Genomic DNA, 17,896 nt, shown 5'->3' on the forward strand with positions numbered 1-17,896 from the left:
ACAGGGAGTCTCGGGGCACTTCACGGGATGTTACAAGGTCTCGGGGTGCCCCACAGGGCTCTACGGGGGGCCTCGGGGCACCCTGTAGGGTCTTGGGGCGCCCCGCGGAGCGCCGCAGGCTCCTGGGGCGTTGCACAGCATGCCGTGGGGAGTCTGGGGGCCCTCTGCGACGTCTCGGGGTGCTCTGGGGTGCCCTGACCCCCCCCACCGCCCCCAGGCGTGGTGGAGCCCGTGGACGTGGCGGACAACGGGGACGGGACGCAGCGCGTCAGCTACGTCCCCTCCCGCGAGGGGCCCTACAGCATCTCGGTGCGCTACGGCGACGAGGAGGTGCCCCGCAGGTGAGGCGGGGGGCGTGGGGGGGCCGGGGCGGTTTTGGGGGGGCCGGTCTGACACCCCCTCCCCCCTCCCGCAGCCCCTTCAAGGTGAAGGCGCTGCCCACGCACGACGCCAGCAAGGTGAAGGCGAGCGGCCCCGGGCTGAACACGACGGGGGTCCCGGCCAGCCTCCCCGTGGAGTTCACCATCGACGCCAAGGACGCCGGCGAGGGGCTGCTGGCCGTCCAGATCACGGTGGGCACGGGGCGGGGGCTGGGGGGCGGGCGGGGGTCCGGTGGGGGGGTGGGGGGCAGCCCAGCGACGTCCCCCCGCATCCCCGCAGGACCCCGAGGGCAAGCCCAAGAAGGCGACGATCCGGGACAACCAGGACGGCACCTACACGGTCTCCTACGTCCCCGACATGACGGGGCGCTACACCATCCTCATCAAGTACGGGGGGGACGAGATCCCCTACTCCCCCTACCGCATCCGCGCCGTGCCCGCCGGCGATGCCAGCAAGTGCACCGTCACCGGTAAGCGCCGCCGGGACGGGGCGGGGGACGCACACGCACACACACACGCACGCACGCCGGGGACACCCACCGCCCGCCCAGCCGCTTCCAGCCGAGTCACCGCGGGGCGGGTGGGGGGCACGGGTGGGGGGCGAGCGGGGAGGGCGGCCGTGGGGCGGGGGGCATGGGGGGCCTCACCACGTGTGTCTCACTGGATTTCTTGCTTCTCTGCCCACCCCACGTCCCCCCCGCGCCCCCACCCCGTCCCCCCCACCCCTCTTTTGCCCACGCTGTAGTCTCCATCGGAGGTCACGGCTTAGGTAAGCTCACGGCATGGCTCGCTTGGCGTCGGGGTGCATGCACGACCCCCTCCCCGCACCCCAAAATTACCCCCACCGCCGTGGACAAGCGGGGACCTTCCCCGAGATGGCGTGAAGGAGGGGCCACGGTCTAATTTTGGGGGACCCTCGGGCCTCACTTAATACTGGGGGCACCCCGTGTTCTCCTTGAACGATGGAGGGGTCCCCCAACCTCATGTAATGATGAGGGGCCCCCCCAGACTTCACTTAATGCCCGGGGACCCCCCGGCGCCATTTAACAATTAGTGTTCTCTTCTAATTGGGGGGGTCCAGACCTTGTTCAACATGGGTGACCCCCCAGTTCTGCTTGCTCTTGGGGGTCCCTATCAGTCCAACACCGGGGACCTTCCTTGGTCCTGTCCTAATTATGGGGCGTCCCCTGAGCTTTGTTAAACAGGGGGGATGGTGGGGGCCCCTTGTGCCGGTAGCTTCAATCTCTGAACGTTTTGGGGGGTCCCTGGCCCGGTGCTGTTGCGGTTGGGGACCCCCCGTTGTCAGGGGCTCCCCGGCCCCGCACAGGGCAGCGAGCTGGGGGGTCCCGGGGCGTGAGGGGGTGCCTGGCTGCCCCCACGGGGAGCTCTGTGCCTCGTTAATGACTAATTACCCCCTCCCCGTAGCGGGGCACCAGTATCCCCGTGCTCAGCCTGCCCGGGGGCTCGGGTTGGCCCCAGCCTCGGGGGGGTCCTTCGGCTGCCCCAGGGGGTGGGCAGCACCGGAGCACCGCGGCGGGGCGCGCGTCCCCCCGTGGGGCTGGTTTGGGGGCGCCCCCTCCCCCGGGGCAGGCAGTGACCCCCCCTCCCTGGCAGGGGCGGGCATCGGCCCCACCATCCAGATCGGGGAGGAGACGGTGATCACGGTGGACGCCAAGGCGGCGGGCAAGGGCAAGGTGACCTGCACCGTCTGCACGCCCGACGGCTCCGAGGTGGACGTGGACGTGGTGGAGAACGCCGACGGCACCTTCGACATCTTCTACACCGCCCCCCAGCCCGGCAAGTACGTCATCTGCGTGCGCTTCGGGGGCGAGCACATCCCCAACAGCCCCTTCCAGGTCATGGTGAGTGTGCCGGGCAGCGCGTGGGGCGGGCGGCGGGCCGGGCGGGGAGCGTGCGGGAAGCGTGCAAGGGGCGTAAGGCAGGCGGCGCGCGAGGACTGCGCGGGGGAGGCGGCGTGCGGGGCGTGCGGCGGGCGGGCGGGGCGCGCGGCAGGCGGCGTGCGAGGAGCGTGCGGGGCGTGCGGCAGGCAGCGCGCCAGGCGGGTGTGATAAGGGGCGCAGGCAGCGCGCCAGGTGCGCAGCGGGCCGGCGGTGGGGCGGGGTGGGGCCGGCAGCCGCTAACGAGCTCGTTTGCGCAGGCGACCGACCGCCCGCTGCTGGGGGTGAACGGGCTGGACATGGCCGGGCTGCGCCCCTTCGACCTCGTCATCCCCTTCACCATCAAGAAGGGCGAGATCACGGGTGAGGGGGGCGAGCGCCCCGAAACGCGCTGGGGAGGACCCTCAACGCCTCCAGTGTTGTCCCGGGGGTCCCCAAAACAGCTGAGCTCCCCTGGGGGGGTCCCCAAAGTCCTCTGGGTGGGGCGACCAAAACAGCTCTGGTCCCCAGGGAACCCCCAAGACCTGGGGCGTCCCCAGGCCTCCCTCAAGTCCTTCTGGGGCGTCCCTGGAGCCAGCTTGGGGGTCCCCAAAGCCCCCCCGGGGGTTCCCCCCAGGGGTTCCCCCCAAGGCAGTCAGCTCCCCCCAGGGTGTCCCCAGCCCTTCCCGGGGGCCCCCGGACCAGCCGGCACCCCCTGACCCCCCCGTGCCCCCCCAGGGGAGGTGCGGATGCCCTCGGGGAAGGTGGCCAAGCCCGACATCACGGACAACAAGGACGGGACGGTGACGGTGCGGTTCGCCCCCACCGAGGCCGGCCTGCACGAGATGGACATCCGCTACGAGAACATGCACATCCCAGGTGGGGGGCAACGGGGGGGCTGAGGGGGGCAATGGGGGGACCGGGGGGGCTTTGGGGGGCCCCGTTGAAGCGTCGTGGCTCTGGGGGTGCCATGACGCCATCCCACATGCCACCGTGTGTGCGTTGTGATGTCCCCGCAGCCGCGAGGATCCTCTGTGGTGGTGGTGGGGGGGGTCTCGATGCCCCCCTGACGCCCCCCGTGCCCCCCCTTTGCCCCCCCCAGGCAGCCCCCTGCAGTTCTACGTGGACTACGTCAACAGCGGCCACGTCACCGCCTACGGCCCCGGCCTCATCCACGGCACCGTCAACAAGCCGGCCACCTTCACCGTCAACACCAAGGACGCCGGCGAGGGTGAGCCCTTGGGGGCGTCCGCCAGGCGCCTGGGTCCTCCCCGGCGGGCGCGGGCCCCCCCTGAACCCCGCGTGCCCCCCCAGGAGGGCTGTCGCTGGCCGTGGAGGGCCCCTCCAAGGCGGAGATCAGCTGCACCGACAACCAGGACGGGACGTGCAGCGTCTCCTACCTGCCGGTGCTGCCCGGGGACTACAGCATCGTGGTGAAGTACAACGACAAGCACATCCCGGGGAGCCCCTTCACCGCCCGCATCACCGGTACGGGGGGACACCCAGAGGTGCTTTGGGTGGTCCTGGGGTCCCTGGAGTGGATCGTAAGGCCCCCTGGGCATTTTGGGGTGCCTCCCTGCTGACCCCCGTCCCCACAGGTGACGACAGCCTGCGCCTGTCCCACCTGAAGGTGGGCGCCTCGGCCGACATCCCCCTGGACATCGGGGAGACGGACCTGAGCCAGCTGACGGCCACCGTCACCGCCCCCTCGGGCCGCAAGGAGCCCTGCCAGCTCAAGCGCCTCCGCAATGGCCACATCGGTGAGGGGGGGGACGCTCGGGGGTCCCTGGGGACGCGGGGACACGGGCCCCGGCACCTCGCTGTCGGGCTGTGAGGGGCCCGGCCGGCTCCAACACCTCTGCAGCTGAGTGAGGGGACGAGGGGGACGTGGAGGGGGGACAATAGGGCTGTAGGGACATGGAGGGGGGACACAGAGCCTTGGGGACGCAGGGACATGGTCACTATCTCCTCACTGGTGGTGCGCAAAGAGCCCGGCCGGCTCGAATGCCACCGCAGTGCCTCGTGGCCCCTGTGTCCTCCACGTCCCTACGCCACGTCCCTTCTGTGTCCCCACATCCCCGTACTGTGATGCCTGCGTCCCCCACGTCCCCCACGTCCCCATACCCTGACGGTGATGTCCCTGCCCTGCGTCCCCTTGTCCTAACACCCCTGTCCCCCTGCTCTGAGCCGTGTCCCCATGTCCCGACACCCCTGCAGGGACATCCCTTCCGTGTCCCCCTACCCCATCCCTTCCGTGTCCCCATGCTGTGACGCCTGTGTCTCCCGCATCCCCGCCCCCTGCTGCCGCTGTCCCTGGGCCGCGTCCCCTTGTCCTGAGGCCGGTGTCCCCATCCCCGCAGGCATCTCCTTCGTGCCGCAGGAGGTGGGGGAGCACCTGGTGCACATCTCGCGGGGGGGGCAGCCCCTGGCCCGCAGCCCCGTTTCCGTCACCATTAGCCAGGCGGAGCTGGGGGACGCCAGCCGCGTGCGCGTGGCGGGGCCCGGCCTGCGCGAGGGACGCACCTTCGAGCCGGCGCACTTCACCATCGACACCCGCGACGCCGGTACGCCCCCGTCCCGCGGGTACCGGGGGGCCGGGGAGGGGTCCCGGGTGCCGGGGTCCCTGCTGACGGCCCCCTCCCCAGGCTACGGGGGGCTGAGCCTCTCCATCGAGGGGCCCAGCAAGGTGGACATCACCACGGAGGAGCTGGAGGACGGGACCTGCCGTGTCTCCTACTGCCCCACCGAACCCGGCAACTACATCATCTCCGTCAAATTCGGCGACCAGCACGTCCCCGGTGGGCCCCGGGGGTGTGAACTGGGGGGGCTGGAAGTGCTGCCGGAGGGTGCCGGGGCAAGCGGCGGCACTGGGAGGGCACGTTCGGGAGGAATTGGGGTTACTGGGGGGAACTGGGAGGGCAGCCTGGGGACGCTGGGAGGGCGTACGGGGGTAATTTGCTTACTGGAAGCACTGGGAGAGCATGCTGGAAAAGAACCTGGGTTACTGGGGGGGGAAGCGAGGGGCACTGGGAGAGCATATTGGGGGAAATAGGAGCACTGGGGGGGGAACTGGAGGAGCTAGAGCAGGGTCCTGGGGTTACTGGGGGGGGGCACTGGGAGGGTAGACTGGGGTAATGGGGGTTACTGGGAGCACAGTGGGAGGGTGCTGGGGGCAATCAGGAGTCCTGGGGGTACAGGGAGGGAGCTGGGGGTGCTGAGAGGGGTTTGGGGTGCAGTGGGACCAGGAGAGGACTGGGGGGGTTTAGGGGGGTCCCTGGGGGCTGACATGACCCCCCCCGCCCCCCCGCAGGGAGCCCCTTCTCGGTGAAGGTGACGGGCGAGGGGCGGGTGAAGGAGAGCATCACGCGCCGACGCCGCGCCCCCCCTGAGGCCAGCGTGGGCACCGCCTGCGACCTCAGCCTCAAGATGCCGGGTGAGCAGGGACGGGGGTCCTGGGGGGGGTCCCTGAGCGTCCTGGGGGGGGTCCCTGAGCGTCCCTGAGGGGTCTCAGTGAGCCTCTAAGGATCCTGCAGCGTCCCTGGGGGGCTCGGCACGCACGATGGGGTCCCTGGGGAGGTCCCTGAGGGTCTCAGGAGGCTGCTGGGGCAGTTGGGGGGGACCCCAGGGACCTGTGGGGGGTAGGAGAGGGTCTGTGGGCTCCCCTGGGACACCCCGAGGACACTTTGGAGGTTCCCAAGGACACGTGGGGGCACCAGGGGCCGGCTGGGGCACAGGCCGGGGGTCTGCGGGGTCCCCAGGGACACACGGGGAGGTGCTGCAGGGCTGGGGGCCCCTAGAAACCCCTGGGGGACGCTAAGGACCCACGGGGGGACCCCAGGGATAAAGAGGGTCCCCCAAGGACCCACGGGGGATGGGGTGGGGATGCACGGAGGGACCCTGGGACCTCTCCCGGCATGGCAGGGTGCCGGGGGGAGCCCAGGACCCCCCGGACCCGCCGTGACCCCCCGTTGCTGGCAGAGCTGAGCGCCCACGAGGTGACGGCGGTGGTGACGGGCCCCTCGGGGCAGGCGGTGGCGGCGCAGGTGCTGGAGGGCGACGGCGGCGCCTACAGCATCCGCTTCGTGCCCGCCGAGACCGGCGTCCACTCGGTCAGCGTCAAGGACCGGGGCCAGCACGTCCCCGGCAGCCCCTTCCAGTTCACCGTGGGGCCCATGGGCGAGGGCGGCGCCCACAAGGTCCGCGCCGGGGGGCCCGGCCTCGAGCGGGCCGAGGCCGGCGTGCCAGGTGAGCGGGGGCACTCCAAAACCCGCCCGAGCCCCCCCTCGGGGCTCCGCTAGTCGTGTGGGGCTGCCCCGGCCCTCTTATGGCCCCTGAACCCGCTGGGGGTTCCCCTCGTTCACTTGGGGTTCCCCTAAACGTATGCGCACCCCAACCTGCTCCAGGCACCCCAGACCTCACGCAGGGCTCCCCAGACCCAGCCAGGGATCTTGAACCTGCCTGCGGGGCACCCCAAAGCCCACTCGGGGCTCCCCCCCTGAGCCCCCTTGGAGCTGCCTGGAGCTGTCTGGGGCTCCTGAGTCTGCACAAGACTCCCTGGTCCTTCACAGGGCTCCCCAAAACCCATGGGGGCTCCCTAAATCCAAACTGAGGCTCCCCAAAACCCATAGGCTGCTCCCCAAATCCATCTAGGCTTCCTGAAAGCCATGGGGGGCTCCCTAAACCCATCTAGGGCTTCCTGAAACCTATGGGGGGCTCCCCAAATCCATCTAGGGCTCCCTAAATCCATCTAGGGCTCCCTAAACCCACGGGGGGGGTTCCCCAAATCCATCTAGGGCTCCTTAAACCCATGGGAGGGTTCCCCAAATCCAAACTGGGGCTCCCTAAACCCACCTGGGGCTCCCCAAAACCTGCTGGAGGTCCCCTGATTCCAGCCTGGGCTCCTGAACTGGCCCCAGGTCCCTCAAACTGGCCCAGCTGGGGAGGAACTGGGGGGCTGCCCCCCAGACGGGGTGTGATGGGGTAGCGTGGGGGGGTCAGACCCTTGGGGGGGCCCTGACGCCCCATCCCTGACGCCCCCCCCCCCAGCTGAATTCAGCATCTGGACGCGGGAGGCGGGCGCCGGGGGCCTCTCCATCGCCGTCGAGGGGCCCAGCAAAGCCGAGATCGCCTTCGAGGACCGCAAGGACGGATCCTGCGGCGTCTCCTACGTCGTCCAGGAGCCCGGTACGGGGCCGGGGAGGGCTGGGGGGGGGCCGGGGAGAGGCGGGGACCCCCCCTCGCTGACGCCGTCCCCCTCCCCGCAGGCGACTACGAGGTGGCGGTGAAGTTCAACGAGGAGCACATCCCCGAGAGCCCCTTCGTGGTGACGGCCGCTGCGCCCTGCGACGCTGCCCGCCGCCTGACTGTTTCTAGCCTTCAGGTGAGGCACCGGGAGAAACCCCCCCCCTCGCACCCCCCGGCTGGGCTCGGGACGGCCACGCGCAGGGCGGGGGCATCTGTAGGGTCAGCGGAGCCCCGGGGGGCTCTGGTGGGGTTTTGGGGTGTCTGTGTATGGTCAGCGTAGTCCCAGAGGGGTTTTGGGGTGTCTGTGTAGGGTCAGCGGAGCCCCAGGGGGGCTCTGGTGGGGTTTTGGGGTGTCTGTGTATGGTCAGTGTAGTCCCAGAGGGGTTTTGGGGTGTCTGTGTATGGTCAGTGTAGTCCCAGAGGGGTTTTGGGGTGTCTGTGTACAGTCAGTGTAGTCCTAGAGGGTTTTTGGGGTGTCTGTGTACAGTCAGTGTAGTCCCAGAGGGGTTTTGGGGTGTCTGTGTACAGTCAGCATAGTGCCAGAGGGGTTTTGGGGTGTCTGTGTAGGGTCAGCGGAGCCCCAGGGGGATTTTGGGGTGTCTGTGTACAGTCAGCGTAGTCCCAGAGGGGTTTTGGGGTGTCTGTGGTGTCAGCGTAGCCTTGGGGCAGCTTTATTGTTTTTTTTGGGGTGTCCGTAGGGATAGTGTGGCCCTAGCAAGGGCTTTACTGAAGTTTTTGGGGTGCTGTAAGGACAGCACCCCCCGGGCACCTTTAGTGGGGGTTTTGGGGTGTTTGGGGGGGTCATAGCTTTTGGGGGGCTTTAGTAGGGTTTTGGAGGTGTTCAGGAGGCCGGTCTGTCTTTGAGAGCTGCAGCCAGGTTTGGGGTGTCTAGGGGGGCTGCAGTGGGGTTTGGGGTGTCTAGGGGGGCTTCAGCCAGGTTTGGGGTGTCTAGGGGGGCTGCAGCGGGGTTTGGGGGGGCTCTGTAGCTGCAGCCAGGTCTGGGGGTCCCTGCGCTGGCCCAGGCAGCCCCTGCGTCCCCCCAGCCGTCGCGGGGTCCCGGGGGTCTTCTCTCGTGTCTCTTTTAAAGGCTATTAACAGCCCCCCGTCGCCCCCCACCCGCCCGGGGGGCGACCCCGGGGCCCGGAGGGGCCTTAGTGGGAGAGAACGGCCCCCCAAGACCCCCCCAGCACCCCCAAACCCCGGGGACGCCCGGGGCCCCCCGTTCTCTCCCGTTAAGCTCTCCGGCCCCACCAGGTAAGTGGGGCACGGGGTGGGGGCTCCCCTGACACCCCCAAATCCCTCCCCGCCTCCTGGGAGACCCCGATACCAGACTGGGGCGGGGGCTTTCCCCAGCACCCCCAAACCCTTCCCTGCCTTTGGGGACCCCCAAAACCGGGGTGTCGGTGTAAAACCTTCCCCCCAAGCAGAGGGTTTGGGGTGGGGCTCCCCCCCCCTTATTTTGGGGTTCGGGTCTCCCCGGGGCCATTTGGGGTAGGGATTTCCCCTTCCCCCGGCGGGGATCTTGGGGTGCAGATCCCTCCTGGGGGTGTTTTGGGGTGCAGGGTCCCCCCCCAGGGTTACTTGGGGGTCTCAACCCCACCAGGGTGGTTTGGGGGGGCTTTTGGGGGGGGTAAATCCCCCCAGGGTTATCTGGGGTGAGGGTTTGGGGGTGTTATCCCCCCCAGATTATTTGGGGTGAGGGTTTGGGGGTGTTATTCCCCCCTGGGGGGTTTTGGGGTATCAATCCCCCCAGATTTCTCTGGGGTGAGGATTTGGGGGTGTTAATCCCCCCCCCCATGTCAGTTTTTTGGGGTATCAACCCCCTGGGGTTTTTGGGGTGAGCATTTGGGGGTGTTAAGCCCCCCCAGTTTATTTGGGGTGGGCTTGTGCCCCCTCCTGGGGTGGATTTTGGGGTGCAGACCCCCCCCAGGTGCTTGGGAGCATTAAGTCCCCCCGAGTCCACCCGGGCTGGGATTTGGGGCTACCATGGGGGGGTGCCTGAGGGCGGGGGGCTGGTGCTGCATCCCTCCCCCTGGGTTTGGGGGTCCCTCCCCCCCGAGGTTTGGGGGTCCCTCCCCCCCCGTTGGGGGTCCCTCCCCCCCCGTTGGGGGGTCCCTCCCCCCCGAGGTTTGGGGGTCCCTCCCCCCAAGTCTGGGGGTCCGTCCCCCCCGGTTGGGGGTCCCTCCCCCCCGAGGTCTGGGGGTCCCTCCCCCCCAAGTCTGGGGGTCCCACCCCCCCGGGTTTGGGGGTCCCACCCCCCCGGTTGGGGGTCCCTCCCCCCGGTTGGGGGGGTCCCCCCCGCTGACGGTCTCTGCCCCCCAGGAGTCCGGGCTGAAGGTGCACCAGCCGGCCTCCTTCGCCGTCAGCCTGAACGGGGCGCAGGGGGTGCTGGACGCCAAGGTGCACAGCCCCTCGGGGGCCCTGGAGGAGTGCCACATCACCGAGGTCACCGAAGGTGAGGGCACCCCGCGCCGTGGCCCCCGGGACCCCGGCGTCTGGGGGGCGCCCCCCGCCCCGCGCCCCCCGCCCCAAAAACCTCCCCCGAGGGCGCTCTCCTGGCAGCCGCGGTGAGCTCGTTCCGGCTGGTGGGGGGCACGCCCCTTGCGGGGCTAGGGGAGGGTTTCGGGGTCCCCCCCCGTTTTGGGGGGCTCCCTCTAGCCCTGTCGGCTTGGTTTTGGGGGGCCGGGCAGGCTGCGGGGCGCCCCTTGGCCCCAGCGAGGGGTGTTTTGGGGTGGGGGGGTGGCCTGGCTGACCTTCCAGGGCCCCCCCCGTATGTGGGGTACGGGGGGGGCCTTGGGGGAGCCTGGGGAGTTTAGGGGTGCCCTGTGGGGGTCGCGCCTTACAAGGTAGGTCTGGGGGGGTGGGGGGATTGTAGGGTTGGGGGGGCTCTGTGAGAATTGGGGGGGGCATTCGGCCCCCCGGGGTTGGGGGGCTCTGGGGCATCTACAGGAACCCCTTTGGGTCTGGTGAGGCGTGGGGGGCAGCGTGGGGTTGGGGGGGGCTCTGCGGGGTTGGGGGGTCCCTGCTGACCCCCCCGTCCCCGTCCCCCCCCCAGACAAGTACGCGGTGCGGTTCATCCCGCGGGAGAACGGGGTCTACTCCATCGACGTCAAGTTCGAGGGGTCCCACATCCCCGGCAGCCCCTTCAAGGTGCGGGTGGGGGAGCCGGGGCAGGCGGGGGACCCCGGCCTCGTCTCCGCCTACGGGCCCGGCCTCGAGGGGGGCACCACAGGTATGGGGGGGCCTCCGGGGGGGCCAGGGGGACCCCCGAGGGGCTGGGGGGGGTCTCGCGGTAGCCTGGGAGCGGGGGGGGGGCTCTGGGAGACCCCGTGGGGTTGGGGAACCTCTGTGGGGTCTTGGGGTACCCTGTGGATTTGGGGGGCCGCTATGGGGTCTTGGGGGATGCCGTGGAGTTGGGGGGCTGCTGTGGGGTCTTAGGGCACCCTGTGAAGATGGGGGGCCCCTGTGGGGTCTTGGGGGACCCCATGGAGTTGGGGGGTCTCTGTGGATTTGGGGGGGGGGGCTTCTGTGGGGTCGTGGGGCACCCCATGGAGTTGGGGGGTCTCTGGGGATTTGGGGGGGGCTTCTGTGGGGTTGTGGGGCACCCCATGGAGTTGGGGGGCCTCTGTGGGGTCGTGGGGGACCCCATGGAGTTGGGGGGTCTCTGTGGATTTGGGGGGGGCTTCTGTGGGGTCGTGGGGCACCCCATGGAGTTGGGGGGTCTCTGTGGATTTGGGGGGGGCCTCTGTGAGGTCTTGGGGGACCCCATGGAGACAAGGGCCTCTAAGAGACCACACGGAGTTGGGGGGCCCCTACGGGGTCTCGGGGGACCCCATGGAGTTGGGGGGCCTCTGTGGGGTCTCGGGGCACCCTGGGGATCTGGGGGGGCCTCTGTGTGGTCTCAGGGGCCCCCACGGAGTTGGGGGTCTCTACGGGGTCTCGGGAGCCCCCACGGGACCGGGAGCTTCTGTGGGGCCTTCGGGGGCCTCCACGGGGTCCTGGGACCGCCCCGGGGGCGTGCAGGCGGGGGTCCCCGGGGCGCTGACCCCCCTCGGTCGCGCCCCCAGGCTCCCCGGCGGAGTTCGTGGTGAACACGGCCAAGGCGGGCCCCGGGGCGCTGGCCGTCACCATCGACGGCCCCTCCAAGGTGAAGATGGACTGCCGGGAGTGCCCCGAGGGCTACCGCGTCACCTACACCCCCATGGCCCCCGGCAGCTACCTCATCTCCATCAAGTTCGGGGGGCCCCACCACATCGCCGGCAGCCCCTTCAAGGCCAAGATCACCGGTGCGGGGGAGCGGGGGCGGAAGGGGGGGGGCAGGGGGGATGGGGGGGCGGGAGGAAGGGTTATGGAGGGATGGGGGGGATTTGGGGGGCGGGAGGAAGGGTTATGGGGGGATAGGGGGGCGGGAGGACAGAGGGGAGGGTGGGGGGGGGATTTGGGGGGTCAGAAGGGAGGGTTTGGGGGGCAGGAGGAAGGGTTATGGGGGATTTGGGGGGATTTGGGGGGCGGGAGGAAGGGTTATGGGGGGATGGGGGGGATTTGGGGGGCGGGAGGAAGGGTTATAGGGGGATTTGGGGGGATTTGGGGGGCGGGAGGAAGGCTTATGGGGGGATGGGGGGGCGGGAGGACAGAGGGGAGGGTGGTGGGGGGGGATTTGGGGGGTCAGAAGGGAGGGTTTGGGGGGCGGGAGGAAGGGTTATGGGGGATTTGGGGGGATTTGGGGGGCGGGAGGAAGGGTTATGGGGGGATGGGGGGGATTTGGGGGGCAGGAGGAAGGGTTATGGGGGATTTGGGGGGGCAGGAGGGCTATGGGGAGGTAGATTTGGGAGGGCAGGAGGATGGGGGATTGGGGGGGTCAGAAGGGTTTGGGGGGGCATGGAGGAAGGGTTGGGGGGCAGGAGGGCTGGCGGGGGGATTTGGGGTGCAAGGGGAAGGGTTACGGGGGATTGGGGGGAGGTAGGTTTGGGGGGTCCGAAGGGTTTGGGGGGGCTTTGGGGTTGCGGGGGGCATTTTGGGGTGCTGACGGCCCCCCCGCAGGGCCCCGCCTGGTGAGCAGCCACAGCCTGCGGGAGAGCTCCTCGGTGCTGGTGGAGGCGGGGGGCCGGGCGGAGGCCGGGGCGGCGGCGGCGGCGGCGGGGGAGCCCCCCCGGGCGCCCCCAAATTCTCCTCGGACGCCAGCAAGGTGGTGGCCAAGGGGCTGGGGCTGAACAAGGCCTTCGTGGGGCAGAAGAACTCCTTCACCGTGGACTGCAGCAAGGCGGGTGGGTGCCCCCTCCCCTCCCCTCCCCTCCCCTCCCCTCCCCTCCCCTCCCCTCCCCTCCCCCTCCCCTCCCCCGCTTGTGGGTGCCCCCCTCCCCTCCCCTCCCCTCCCCTCCCCCGCTTGTGGGGTGCCCCCTCCCCTCCCCTCCCCTGCTTCTGGGGAGCCCCCTCCCCGGGGTTTGGGGTGCCCCCCTTCCTGGGCTGGGCCGAGCCCCCAGCTTTGCTGTTGGGTTACGGGGGGTTGGCAGCTGGGTCCTGCCGGGGGGCAACGCTTTGGGGGGCTGGGTTGGGGGGGGCTGGTTTTGGGGGTGCGGGTTGGGGGGGGGGGGGGGCTTGTTTTGGGGTGTGGGGTTTGAGGGTGCAGCTTTTTGGGGGGGCTCTTTCAGGAGCGTGGGGGGAGAGGGGCAGTGGTTGGGGCCCCTCCTTGCTGGCACGTGGGCCTTGGGGGTGCCCCCCCGGTTTTGGTTTGGGGATGCCCCCCCGGTTTTGGGGTGCCCCCCCGGTTTTGGGGTGCCCCCCTCCGACACGCCCCTTCTCCCGCAGGGAACAACATGCTGCTGGTGGGGGTGCAGGGCCCCGCTCGCCCTGCGAGGAGATCGTGGTGAAGCACCTGGGCAACCAGCTGTACAACGTGGGCTACCTGCTGCGGGAGCGGGGCGACTACCTGCTGGTGGTCAAGTGGGGCGACCAGCACGTCCCCAACAGCCCCTTCCGCGTCACCCCGTCCCCTGAGGGGGCCGCCGCGCGCCCCCCGCCCCCCGCCACGCCCCCTCACTGCCCCGGCTCCCCCCTTCGCAGCCGCTCTCCCCTCCCCCCTTTATTTTTTTTTATTTTATTTGGGTTTTGTACCCCGGGAGCCCAATAAAAACTCGGTCTGCTTCAGCTGTGCCGCGGGGCCTATAGAGCGGGGGGAGCATGGGGGGCTCTATGCATGGGGGAGCCCTAGAGAGCGGGGGGGGCACGGGGTCTCTATGCATTGGGGGGCCCTATAGACCGGGGGGGGGCATGGGGGGCTCTATGCATTGGGGGGCCCTATACGTTGGGGGGCCCTATAGACCGGGGGGGGCAGGGGCGGCTCTATGCATTGGGGGGCCCTATAGACAGGTGGGTCACAGGGGTCGCTATACATTGGGGGGCTCTATATAGTGGGGTAGGTCATGAGGGGTCCCTATACATTGGAGAGCTCCCCTGTATACTGGGGTGAGTCACAGGGGCTCCCTATACACTGGGTGTCCTTATACACTGGGGTGGGTCCTGGGGGGTCCCCTATACATTGAGGGGCCCCTACGCATTGGGTTGTGCACTTACATTGGGGGGGCCAGAGACTGAGGGGGGCCCTGGCTATGGGGGGCAGAGGCAAAGGGGGTGTCCCCTATACATTGGGGGGGGGGCCTATACATTGGGATGTTTCACATGGAGGTCCCCTATATACTGGGGCGAGTCACAGGGGGTCCCTATACATTTGGGGGCCCTTATATACTGGGGTGGGTCACAGGGGTCTCTATACATTGGGGGGCTCCCCTGTATACTGGGATGGGTCATGGCGGCTCCCTATACACTGGGAGCTCCCTTATATACCAGGGTGAGTCAGGGCAGGTCCCTATACATTGGGGTGCCCCTACATCGGGGGGGGGGGGGGGCAGAGACTGAGGGGGGCCCTGGCTATGGGGGGGCAGAGGCAAAGGGGGCGTCCCCTATACATTGGGGGGGCCTATACATTGGGGCGGTTCACATGGAGGTCCCCTATACACTGGGGTGGGTCACAGGGGGTCCCTATACATTGGGGGGGGGGGCCGGGGTGTTCCCCTACAGGAGAGGGTGGAGCCCGGGAGGGGCCGTGCGCTATAGGTGGTGCCCCATGCAGATATATGCAGATTTATTCAAACGATATGCAAACGATATGCAAATGAGACGACGACGCACCCGCACCCGCCGGCCTAATTTATGCGGAGGGAGGCGGAGCTATGCAAACAATCCGTGACGTTCCAGACTCCGTCCAATCAGCTCCTTGAGTACGCCACGCGGACGCGGGGACGGGTGTGCGCATGCGCATAACCGCCCCCGCCGGAGACGGACACATGACGTTACTGCTCCTCTGTGCGCATGCGCAGATCTCTATGGTTAAATGCACTCACTAGCATCGTCGGGCGAGACTGCGCCTGCGCACGGGCCACCGCCGCGCTCTCTGATTGGCCCGTTCTCCTCTCTATGCTGGGTGACCCGCTAGAACGGCACTCGCCCTCTCTGTCGCCGGGAAGCGGCACCCGGAGCCCCCGCCGCCCTTCGCCGCTCCCCTCCCTCCTCCTCCCGCCTCCCCCCGTCATCTCGGCGCGGCGCCGCTTCCCCGGCGGCGACCGCGGGCATCGGCGTGTCGCACCGCGTCCCCGCGGGCGGGTCCTCCGGGAGCGGCCAGAGCGCCGCCGGAAGCTGGGGGGCGTGGCCGGAAGCCGGGGGGCGGGCGCGGTATATATGCAGCGCGGCGGCGCCCCCATCCTCTCTTTCGCCTTCGCGAAGGTGAGCGCGGGGCGGCGGCGGCGGGGGGGAACGCGCGGGGCTCCCGGGGCCCCGTCCCCGTGTCCCCGCCGCCGCCCCTCCGCGACCCGACCCAGCCCGACCCGTGTGGCTCTCTCCCCCCAGGTCCCGACGGCCCGGAGCCGCCATGGGCCGCCGCCCGGCGCGATGGTGAGCTGCGTGACGTCACCGCGCGGGGGGGGCGGGGTGGGTGACGTCGTTGCACGCCTCTGGACGTCAAGGCGGGGGGACTTTGGGGGGATGGGTAGAGCGTTAGGAGAGGGGGGGGTGCCTTTGCCCCCCCCCCTCACTGCCGCCCGCAGCTACAGGTACTGCAAGAACAAGCCGTACCCCAAGTCCCGCTTCTGCAGGGGGGTCCCTGGTGAGTGCGGAGCCCCCAGCCCCGCTCCCGGGGTGAACCCGGCCCCACGCCCCGCGCCTGAGTCGGGGGGCTGCGGGGCGCCCCGGTCCCTGACGTTCCCCCCTGCCCCGTTTCTCTCCGCAGACCCCAAAATCCGCATCTTCGACCTGGGGCGGAAGAAGGCGAAGGTGGACGAGTTCCCCCTCTGCGGGCACATGGTGTCGGACGAGTACGAGCAGCTCAGCTCGGAGGGTGCGGCCGGGGGCGCCGGGGCGGGGGGCGGCGGGGCCGGGGGGGTGTCCCCGCCGGCCGTGACCCCCCCCCTTTCCCCTTCCTCCCCCCCCCAGCGCTGGAGGCCGCCCGCATCTGCGCCAACAAGTACATGGTGAAGAGCTGCGGGAAGGACGGGTTCCACATCCGCGTGCGCCTGCACCCCTTCCACGTCATCCGCATCAACAAGATGCTCTCCTGCGCCGGCGCCGACAGGTTGGGGCTCCCTCAACCCCCGGGGGCTCCCCGAAACTGGGGAGGGCTTCCCGGAAGGGCTGGGAGCGGCCCACGATGGCCGGGGGGAGGCGCAGGCCGGCAGGGTGTCCCCAGGGCGCTGCGGGGCTGCGCTGGGCACCCTGAAACCGAGGCGGGGGTCCCTGAAAATGGGGGAGGGAGCCCAAAATCCGGAGGGGATTTGCTGCCCCCCCCCCCCCGGCTGTGGCACCGCTGGGCCCAGGGGGTCGCTGGGGTGCGTCGTGTCACCCCCGCCGGGGAGGGGACACCCAGACCGCACCGGGGGGCAGGGGCTCCCCCCGCCCTGTATAAAGCGGGGTGCGTTTTCTGAGGGGCAGCCCTCATTTTGGGGTGCCGCAGGGTTGTGATGGGGTTTTTCGGGGTGCAAACCCCGGTGAGTGGGGCTGCCTCGGGGGTGGAGGATCGCGGGCGGAGGGGGGGGATGCCCCCCCTCGCTGTGGGGTGTCTCCCCGCGGTCTGGGGGTGCCCCCGGCCTTCGGGGTCCCCCCACTCCCTGCCGCAGCCAATTAAGCCGGCCGTGGTCCCCCGGCCGTGGGGCCCCGGCGTGCACTGGCTGCGCACAGTGACCCCCCCGGCTGTGTAGGGCGCCCCGCCAGCCCCCCGCGGGGTGCCCCAAGGGGCCGGGGGCACAGCCCCCCCCCCCGGCTGGGGCGAGGGGCGCGCGGGGGGCTGCCCCACACTCACCCCCTGCCCCCGGCCCCCCAGGCTGCAGACGGGGATGCGGGGCGCCTTCGGGAAGCCGCAGGGGACGGTGGCGCGGGTGCACATCGGGCAGGTGATCATGTCCATCCGCACCAAGGCCCAGAACAAGGAGCACGTGGTGGAGGCCCTGCGCCGCGCCAAGTTCAAGTTCCCGGGGCGGCAGAAGGTACCGGGGGGCCGCGGTCGTTGGGGGGGGGGGGGGTGGGGGGGGTGTCTCTGCGTCACCCCAAGCCCGGCCCGGCCTTGCCCTTCACCAGGGCTATGGGGGGCGGGGGAGGGGGGGGGGGGTGTCTCCCGGGGTGCGTCTGCTGGGGCCTGCGCCGCCGGGGGGTGGCGAGGGGGGTCCCGGGGAGGCGGGGTGTTGCTGTGCGGGGTTTTGGGGTGCCCCTGACCCTTCCCCACCCACCCACCCACCCCCCCTCCCGCCCAGATCCACATCTCCAAGAAGTGGGGGTTCACCAAGTTCAACGCCGACGCCTTCGAGGACATGGTGGCCCAGAAGCGGCTGATCCCCGACGGCTGCGGGGTGAAGTACATCCCCTGCCGGGGGCCCCTCGACCGCTGGCGGGCCCTGCATGCCGCCTGAGCCCCCCCCACCGCCCGGGACCCCCCCCAGCCCCAGCCCCCACCGGGGTGGGCTCCCGCCCCCTCTTGGGGTGCCCCATGAAGCAGCCTCCGGCGGGGGGGCCCCCAGCAGCCCTCAGGGACCCCCCACCAGAGGGGGATTGGGGACTGGGGGGGCCCCATCTGGGCTTGGGGGGTGACAGGGGGGTCCCGGTGGGAATAAAGCTTTGGGGGGGCCTTCCCCCTTCTGCTGCCCGCAAGCCTGGTTTTTGGGGGGAACCGGAGCGGTTTTGGGGGTGCTGGGGTCTCACGGTTTGAAGCTGCCACCCCCCCCCGCCCCCCATGACGAGGCTGCACAAACGGGGTGAAATGAGTAAAAACGAGGCTTCGCTTTATTCCCGAGATGTGCCCCCCTCCCCCCGGGCTGTACAGACAGGGACGGGAGGACACGGGGGTGGGGAACGGACCAC

At 70.1% G+C, this 17,896-nt stretch overlaps 2 protein-coding genes and 1 non-coding gene across 5 annotated transcripts in view; all 3 read left to right on the forward strand.

Moving 5' to 3' along the window:
* The window catches only part of FLNA (filamin A), a 30,196-nt gene extending 16,551 nt beyond the window's left edge, over positions 1-13,645 (forward strand). Inside the window, 23 exon segments of the mRNA XM_075490545.1 lie at positions 218-341; positions 416-572; positions 661-850; positions 1,126-1,149; positions 1,995-2,242; positions 2,539-2,641; positions 2,996-3,136; positions 3,360-3,488; positions 3,572-3,745; positions 3,856-4,017; positions 4,618-4,821; positions 4,903-5,055; positions 5,568-5,690; positions 6,236-6,502; positions 7,304-7,441; positions 7,522-7,637; positions 9,824-9,956; positions 10,557-10,733; positions 11,569-11,787; positions 12,542-12,651; positions 12,654-12,765; positions 13,307-13,330; positions 13,333-13,645. Of these exon segments, the coding sequence (XP_075346660.1) occupies positions 218-341; positions 416-572; positions 661-850; positions 1,126-1,149; positions 1,995-2,242; positions 2,539-2,641; positions 2,996-3,136; positions 3,360-3,488; positions 3,572-3,745; positions 3,856-4,017; positions 4,618-4,821; positions 4,903-5,055; positions 5,568-5,690; positions 6,236-6,502; positions 7,304-7,441; positions 7,522-7,637; positions 9,824-9,956; positions 10,557-10,733; positions 11,569-11,787; positions 12,542-12,651; positions 12,654-12,765; positions 13,307-13,330; positions 13,333-13,628 (3,524 nt within the window). The 3' untranslated portion in view covers positions 13,629-13,645.
* A 1,206-nt stretch (positions 13,646-14,851) lies between these two features.
* Positions 14,852-17,677, forward strand: RPL10 (ribosomal protein L10). Of its 3 annotated transcripts, XM_075490546.1 has the most exons (6): positions 15,284-15,445; positions 15,598-15,656; positions 15,780-15,887; positions 15,983-16,121; positions 16,866-17,028; positions 17,293-17,677. In XM_075490546.1, the coding sequence occupies exons 1-6, from the start codon at positions 15,423-15,425 to the stop codon at positions 17,446-17,448; spliced, it is 648 nt and encodes a 215-aa protein (XP_075346661.1). In that variant the 5' UTR covers positions 15,284-15,422; the 3' UTR covers positions 17,449-17,677. The 3 variants fall into 3 exon arrangements, with proteins under 3 accessions (XP_075346662.1, XP_075346663.1, XP_075346661.1); XM_075490547.1 differs by lacking the exons at positions 15,598-15,656; positions 16,866-17,028; positions 17,293-17,677 and adding an exon at positions 14,852-15,277 and having other exon boundaries at positions 15,401-15,445; positions 15,983-16,038; XM_075490548.1 differs by lacking the exons at positions 15,598-15,656; positions 16,866-17,028; positions 17,293-17,677 and adding an exon at positions 14,852-15,226 and having other exon boundaries at positions 15,401-15,445; positions 15,983-16,038.
* Positions 16,657-16,794, forward strand: LOC142404129 (small nucleolar RNA SNORA70). Its single transcript, XR_012773732.1, has one exon. It is a non-coding gene; the product is annotated as a small nucleolar RNA SNORA70 (small nucleolar RNA).
* Positions 17,678-17,896: the final 219 nt, after the last annotated feature.

This window comes from Mycteria americana, unplaced genomic scaffold (assembly GCF_035582795.1).
Source record: "Mycteria americana isolate JAX WOST 10 ecotype Jacksonville Zoo and Gardens unplaced genomic scaffold, USCA_MyAme_1.0 Scaffold_74, whole genome shotgun sequence".
Classification (NCBI taxonomy): domain Eukaryota; kingdom Metazoa; phylum Chordata; class Aves; order Ciconiiformes; family Ciconiidae; genus Mycteria; species Mycteria americana.

Excerpts from the sequence above, each read along its gene's own strand:
- RPL10 (XM_075490546.1), top strand. The coding sequence starts at position 15,423 with ATGGGCCGCCGCCCGGCGCGATG. Across the intron at positions 15,446-15,597 it reads GGCCGCCGCCCGGCGCGATG|CTACAGGTACTGCAAGAACA; the intron begins GTGAGCTGCGTG and ends TGCCGCCCGCAG. Across the intron at positions 15,657-15,779 it reads CTTCTGCAGGGGGGTCCCTG|ACCCCAAAATCCGCATCTTC; the intron begins GTGAGTGCGGAG and ends TTCTCTCCGCAG.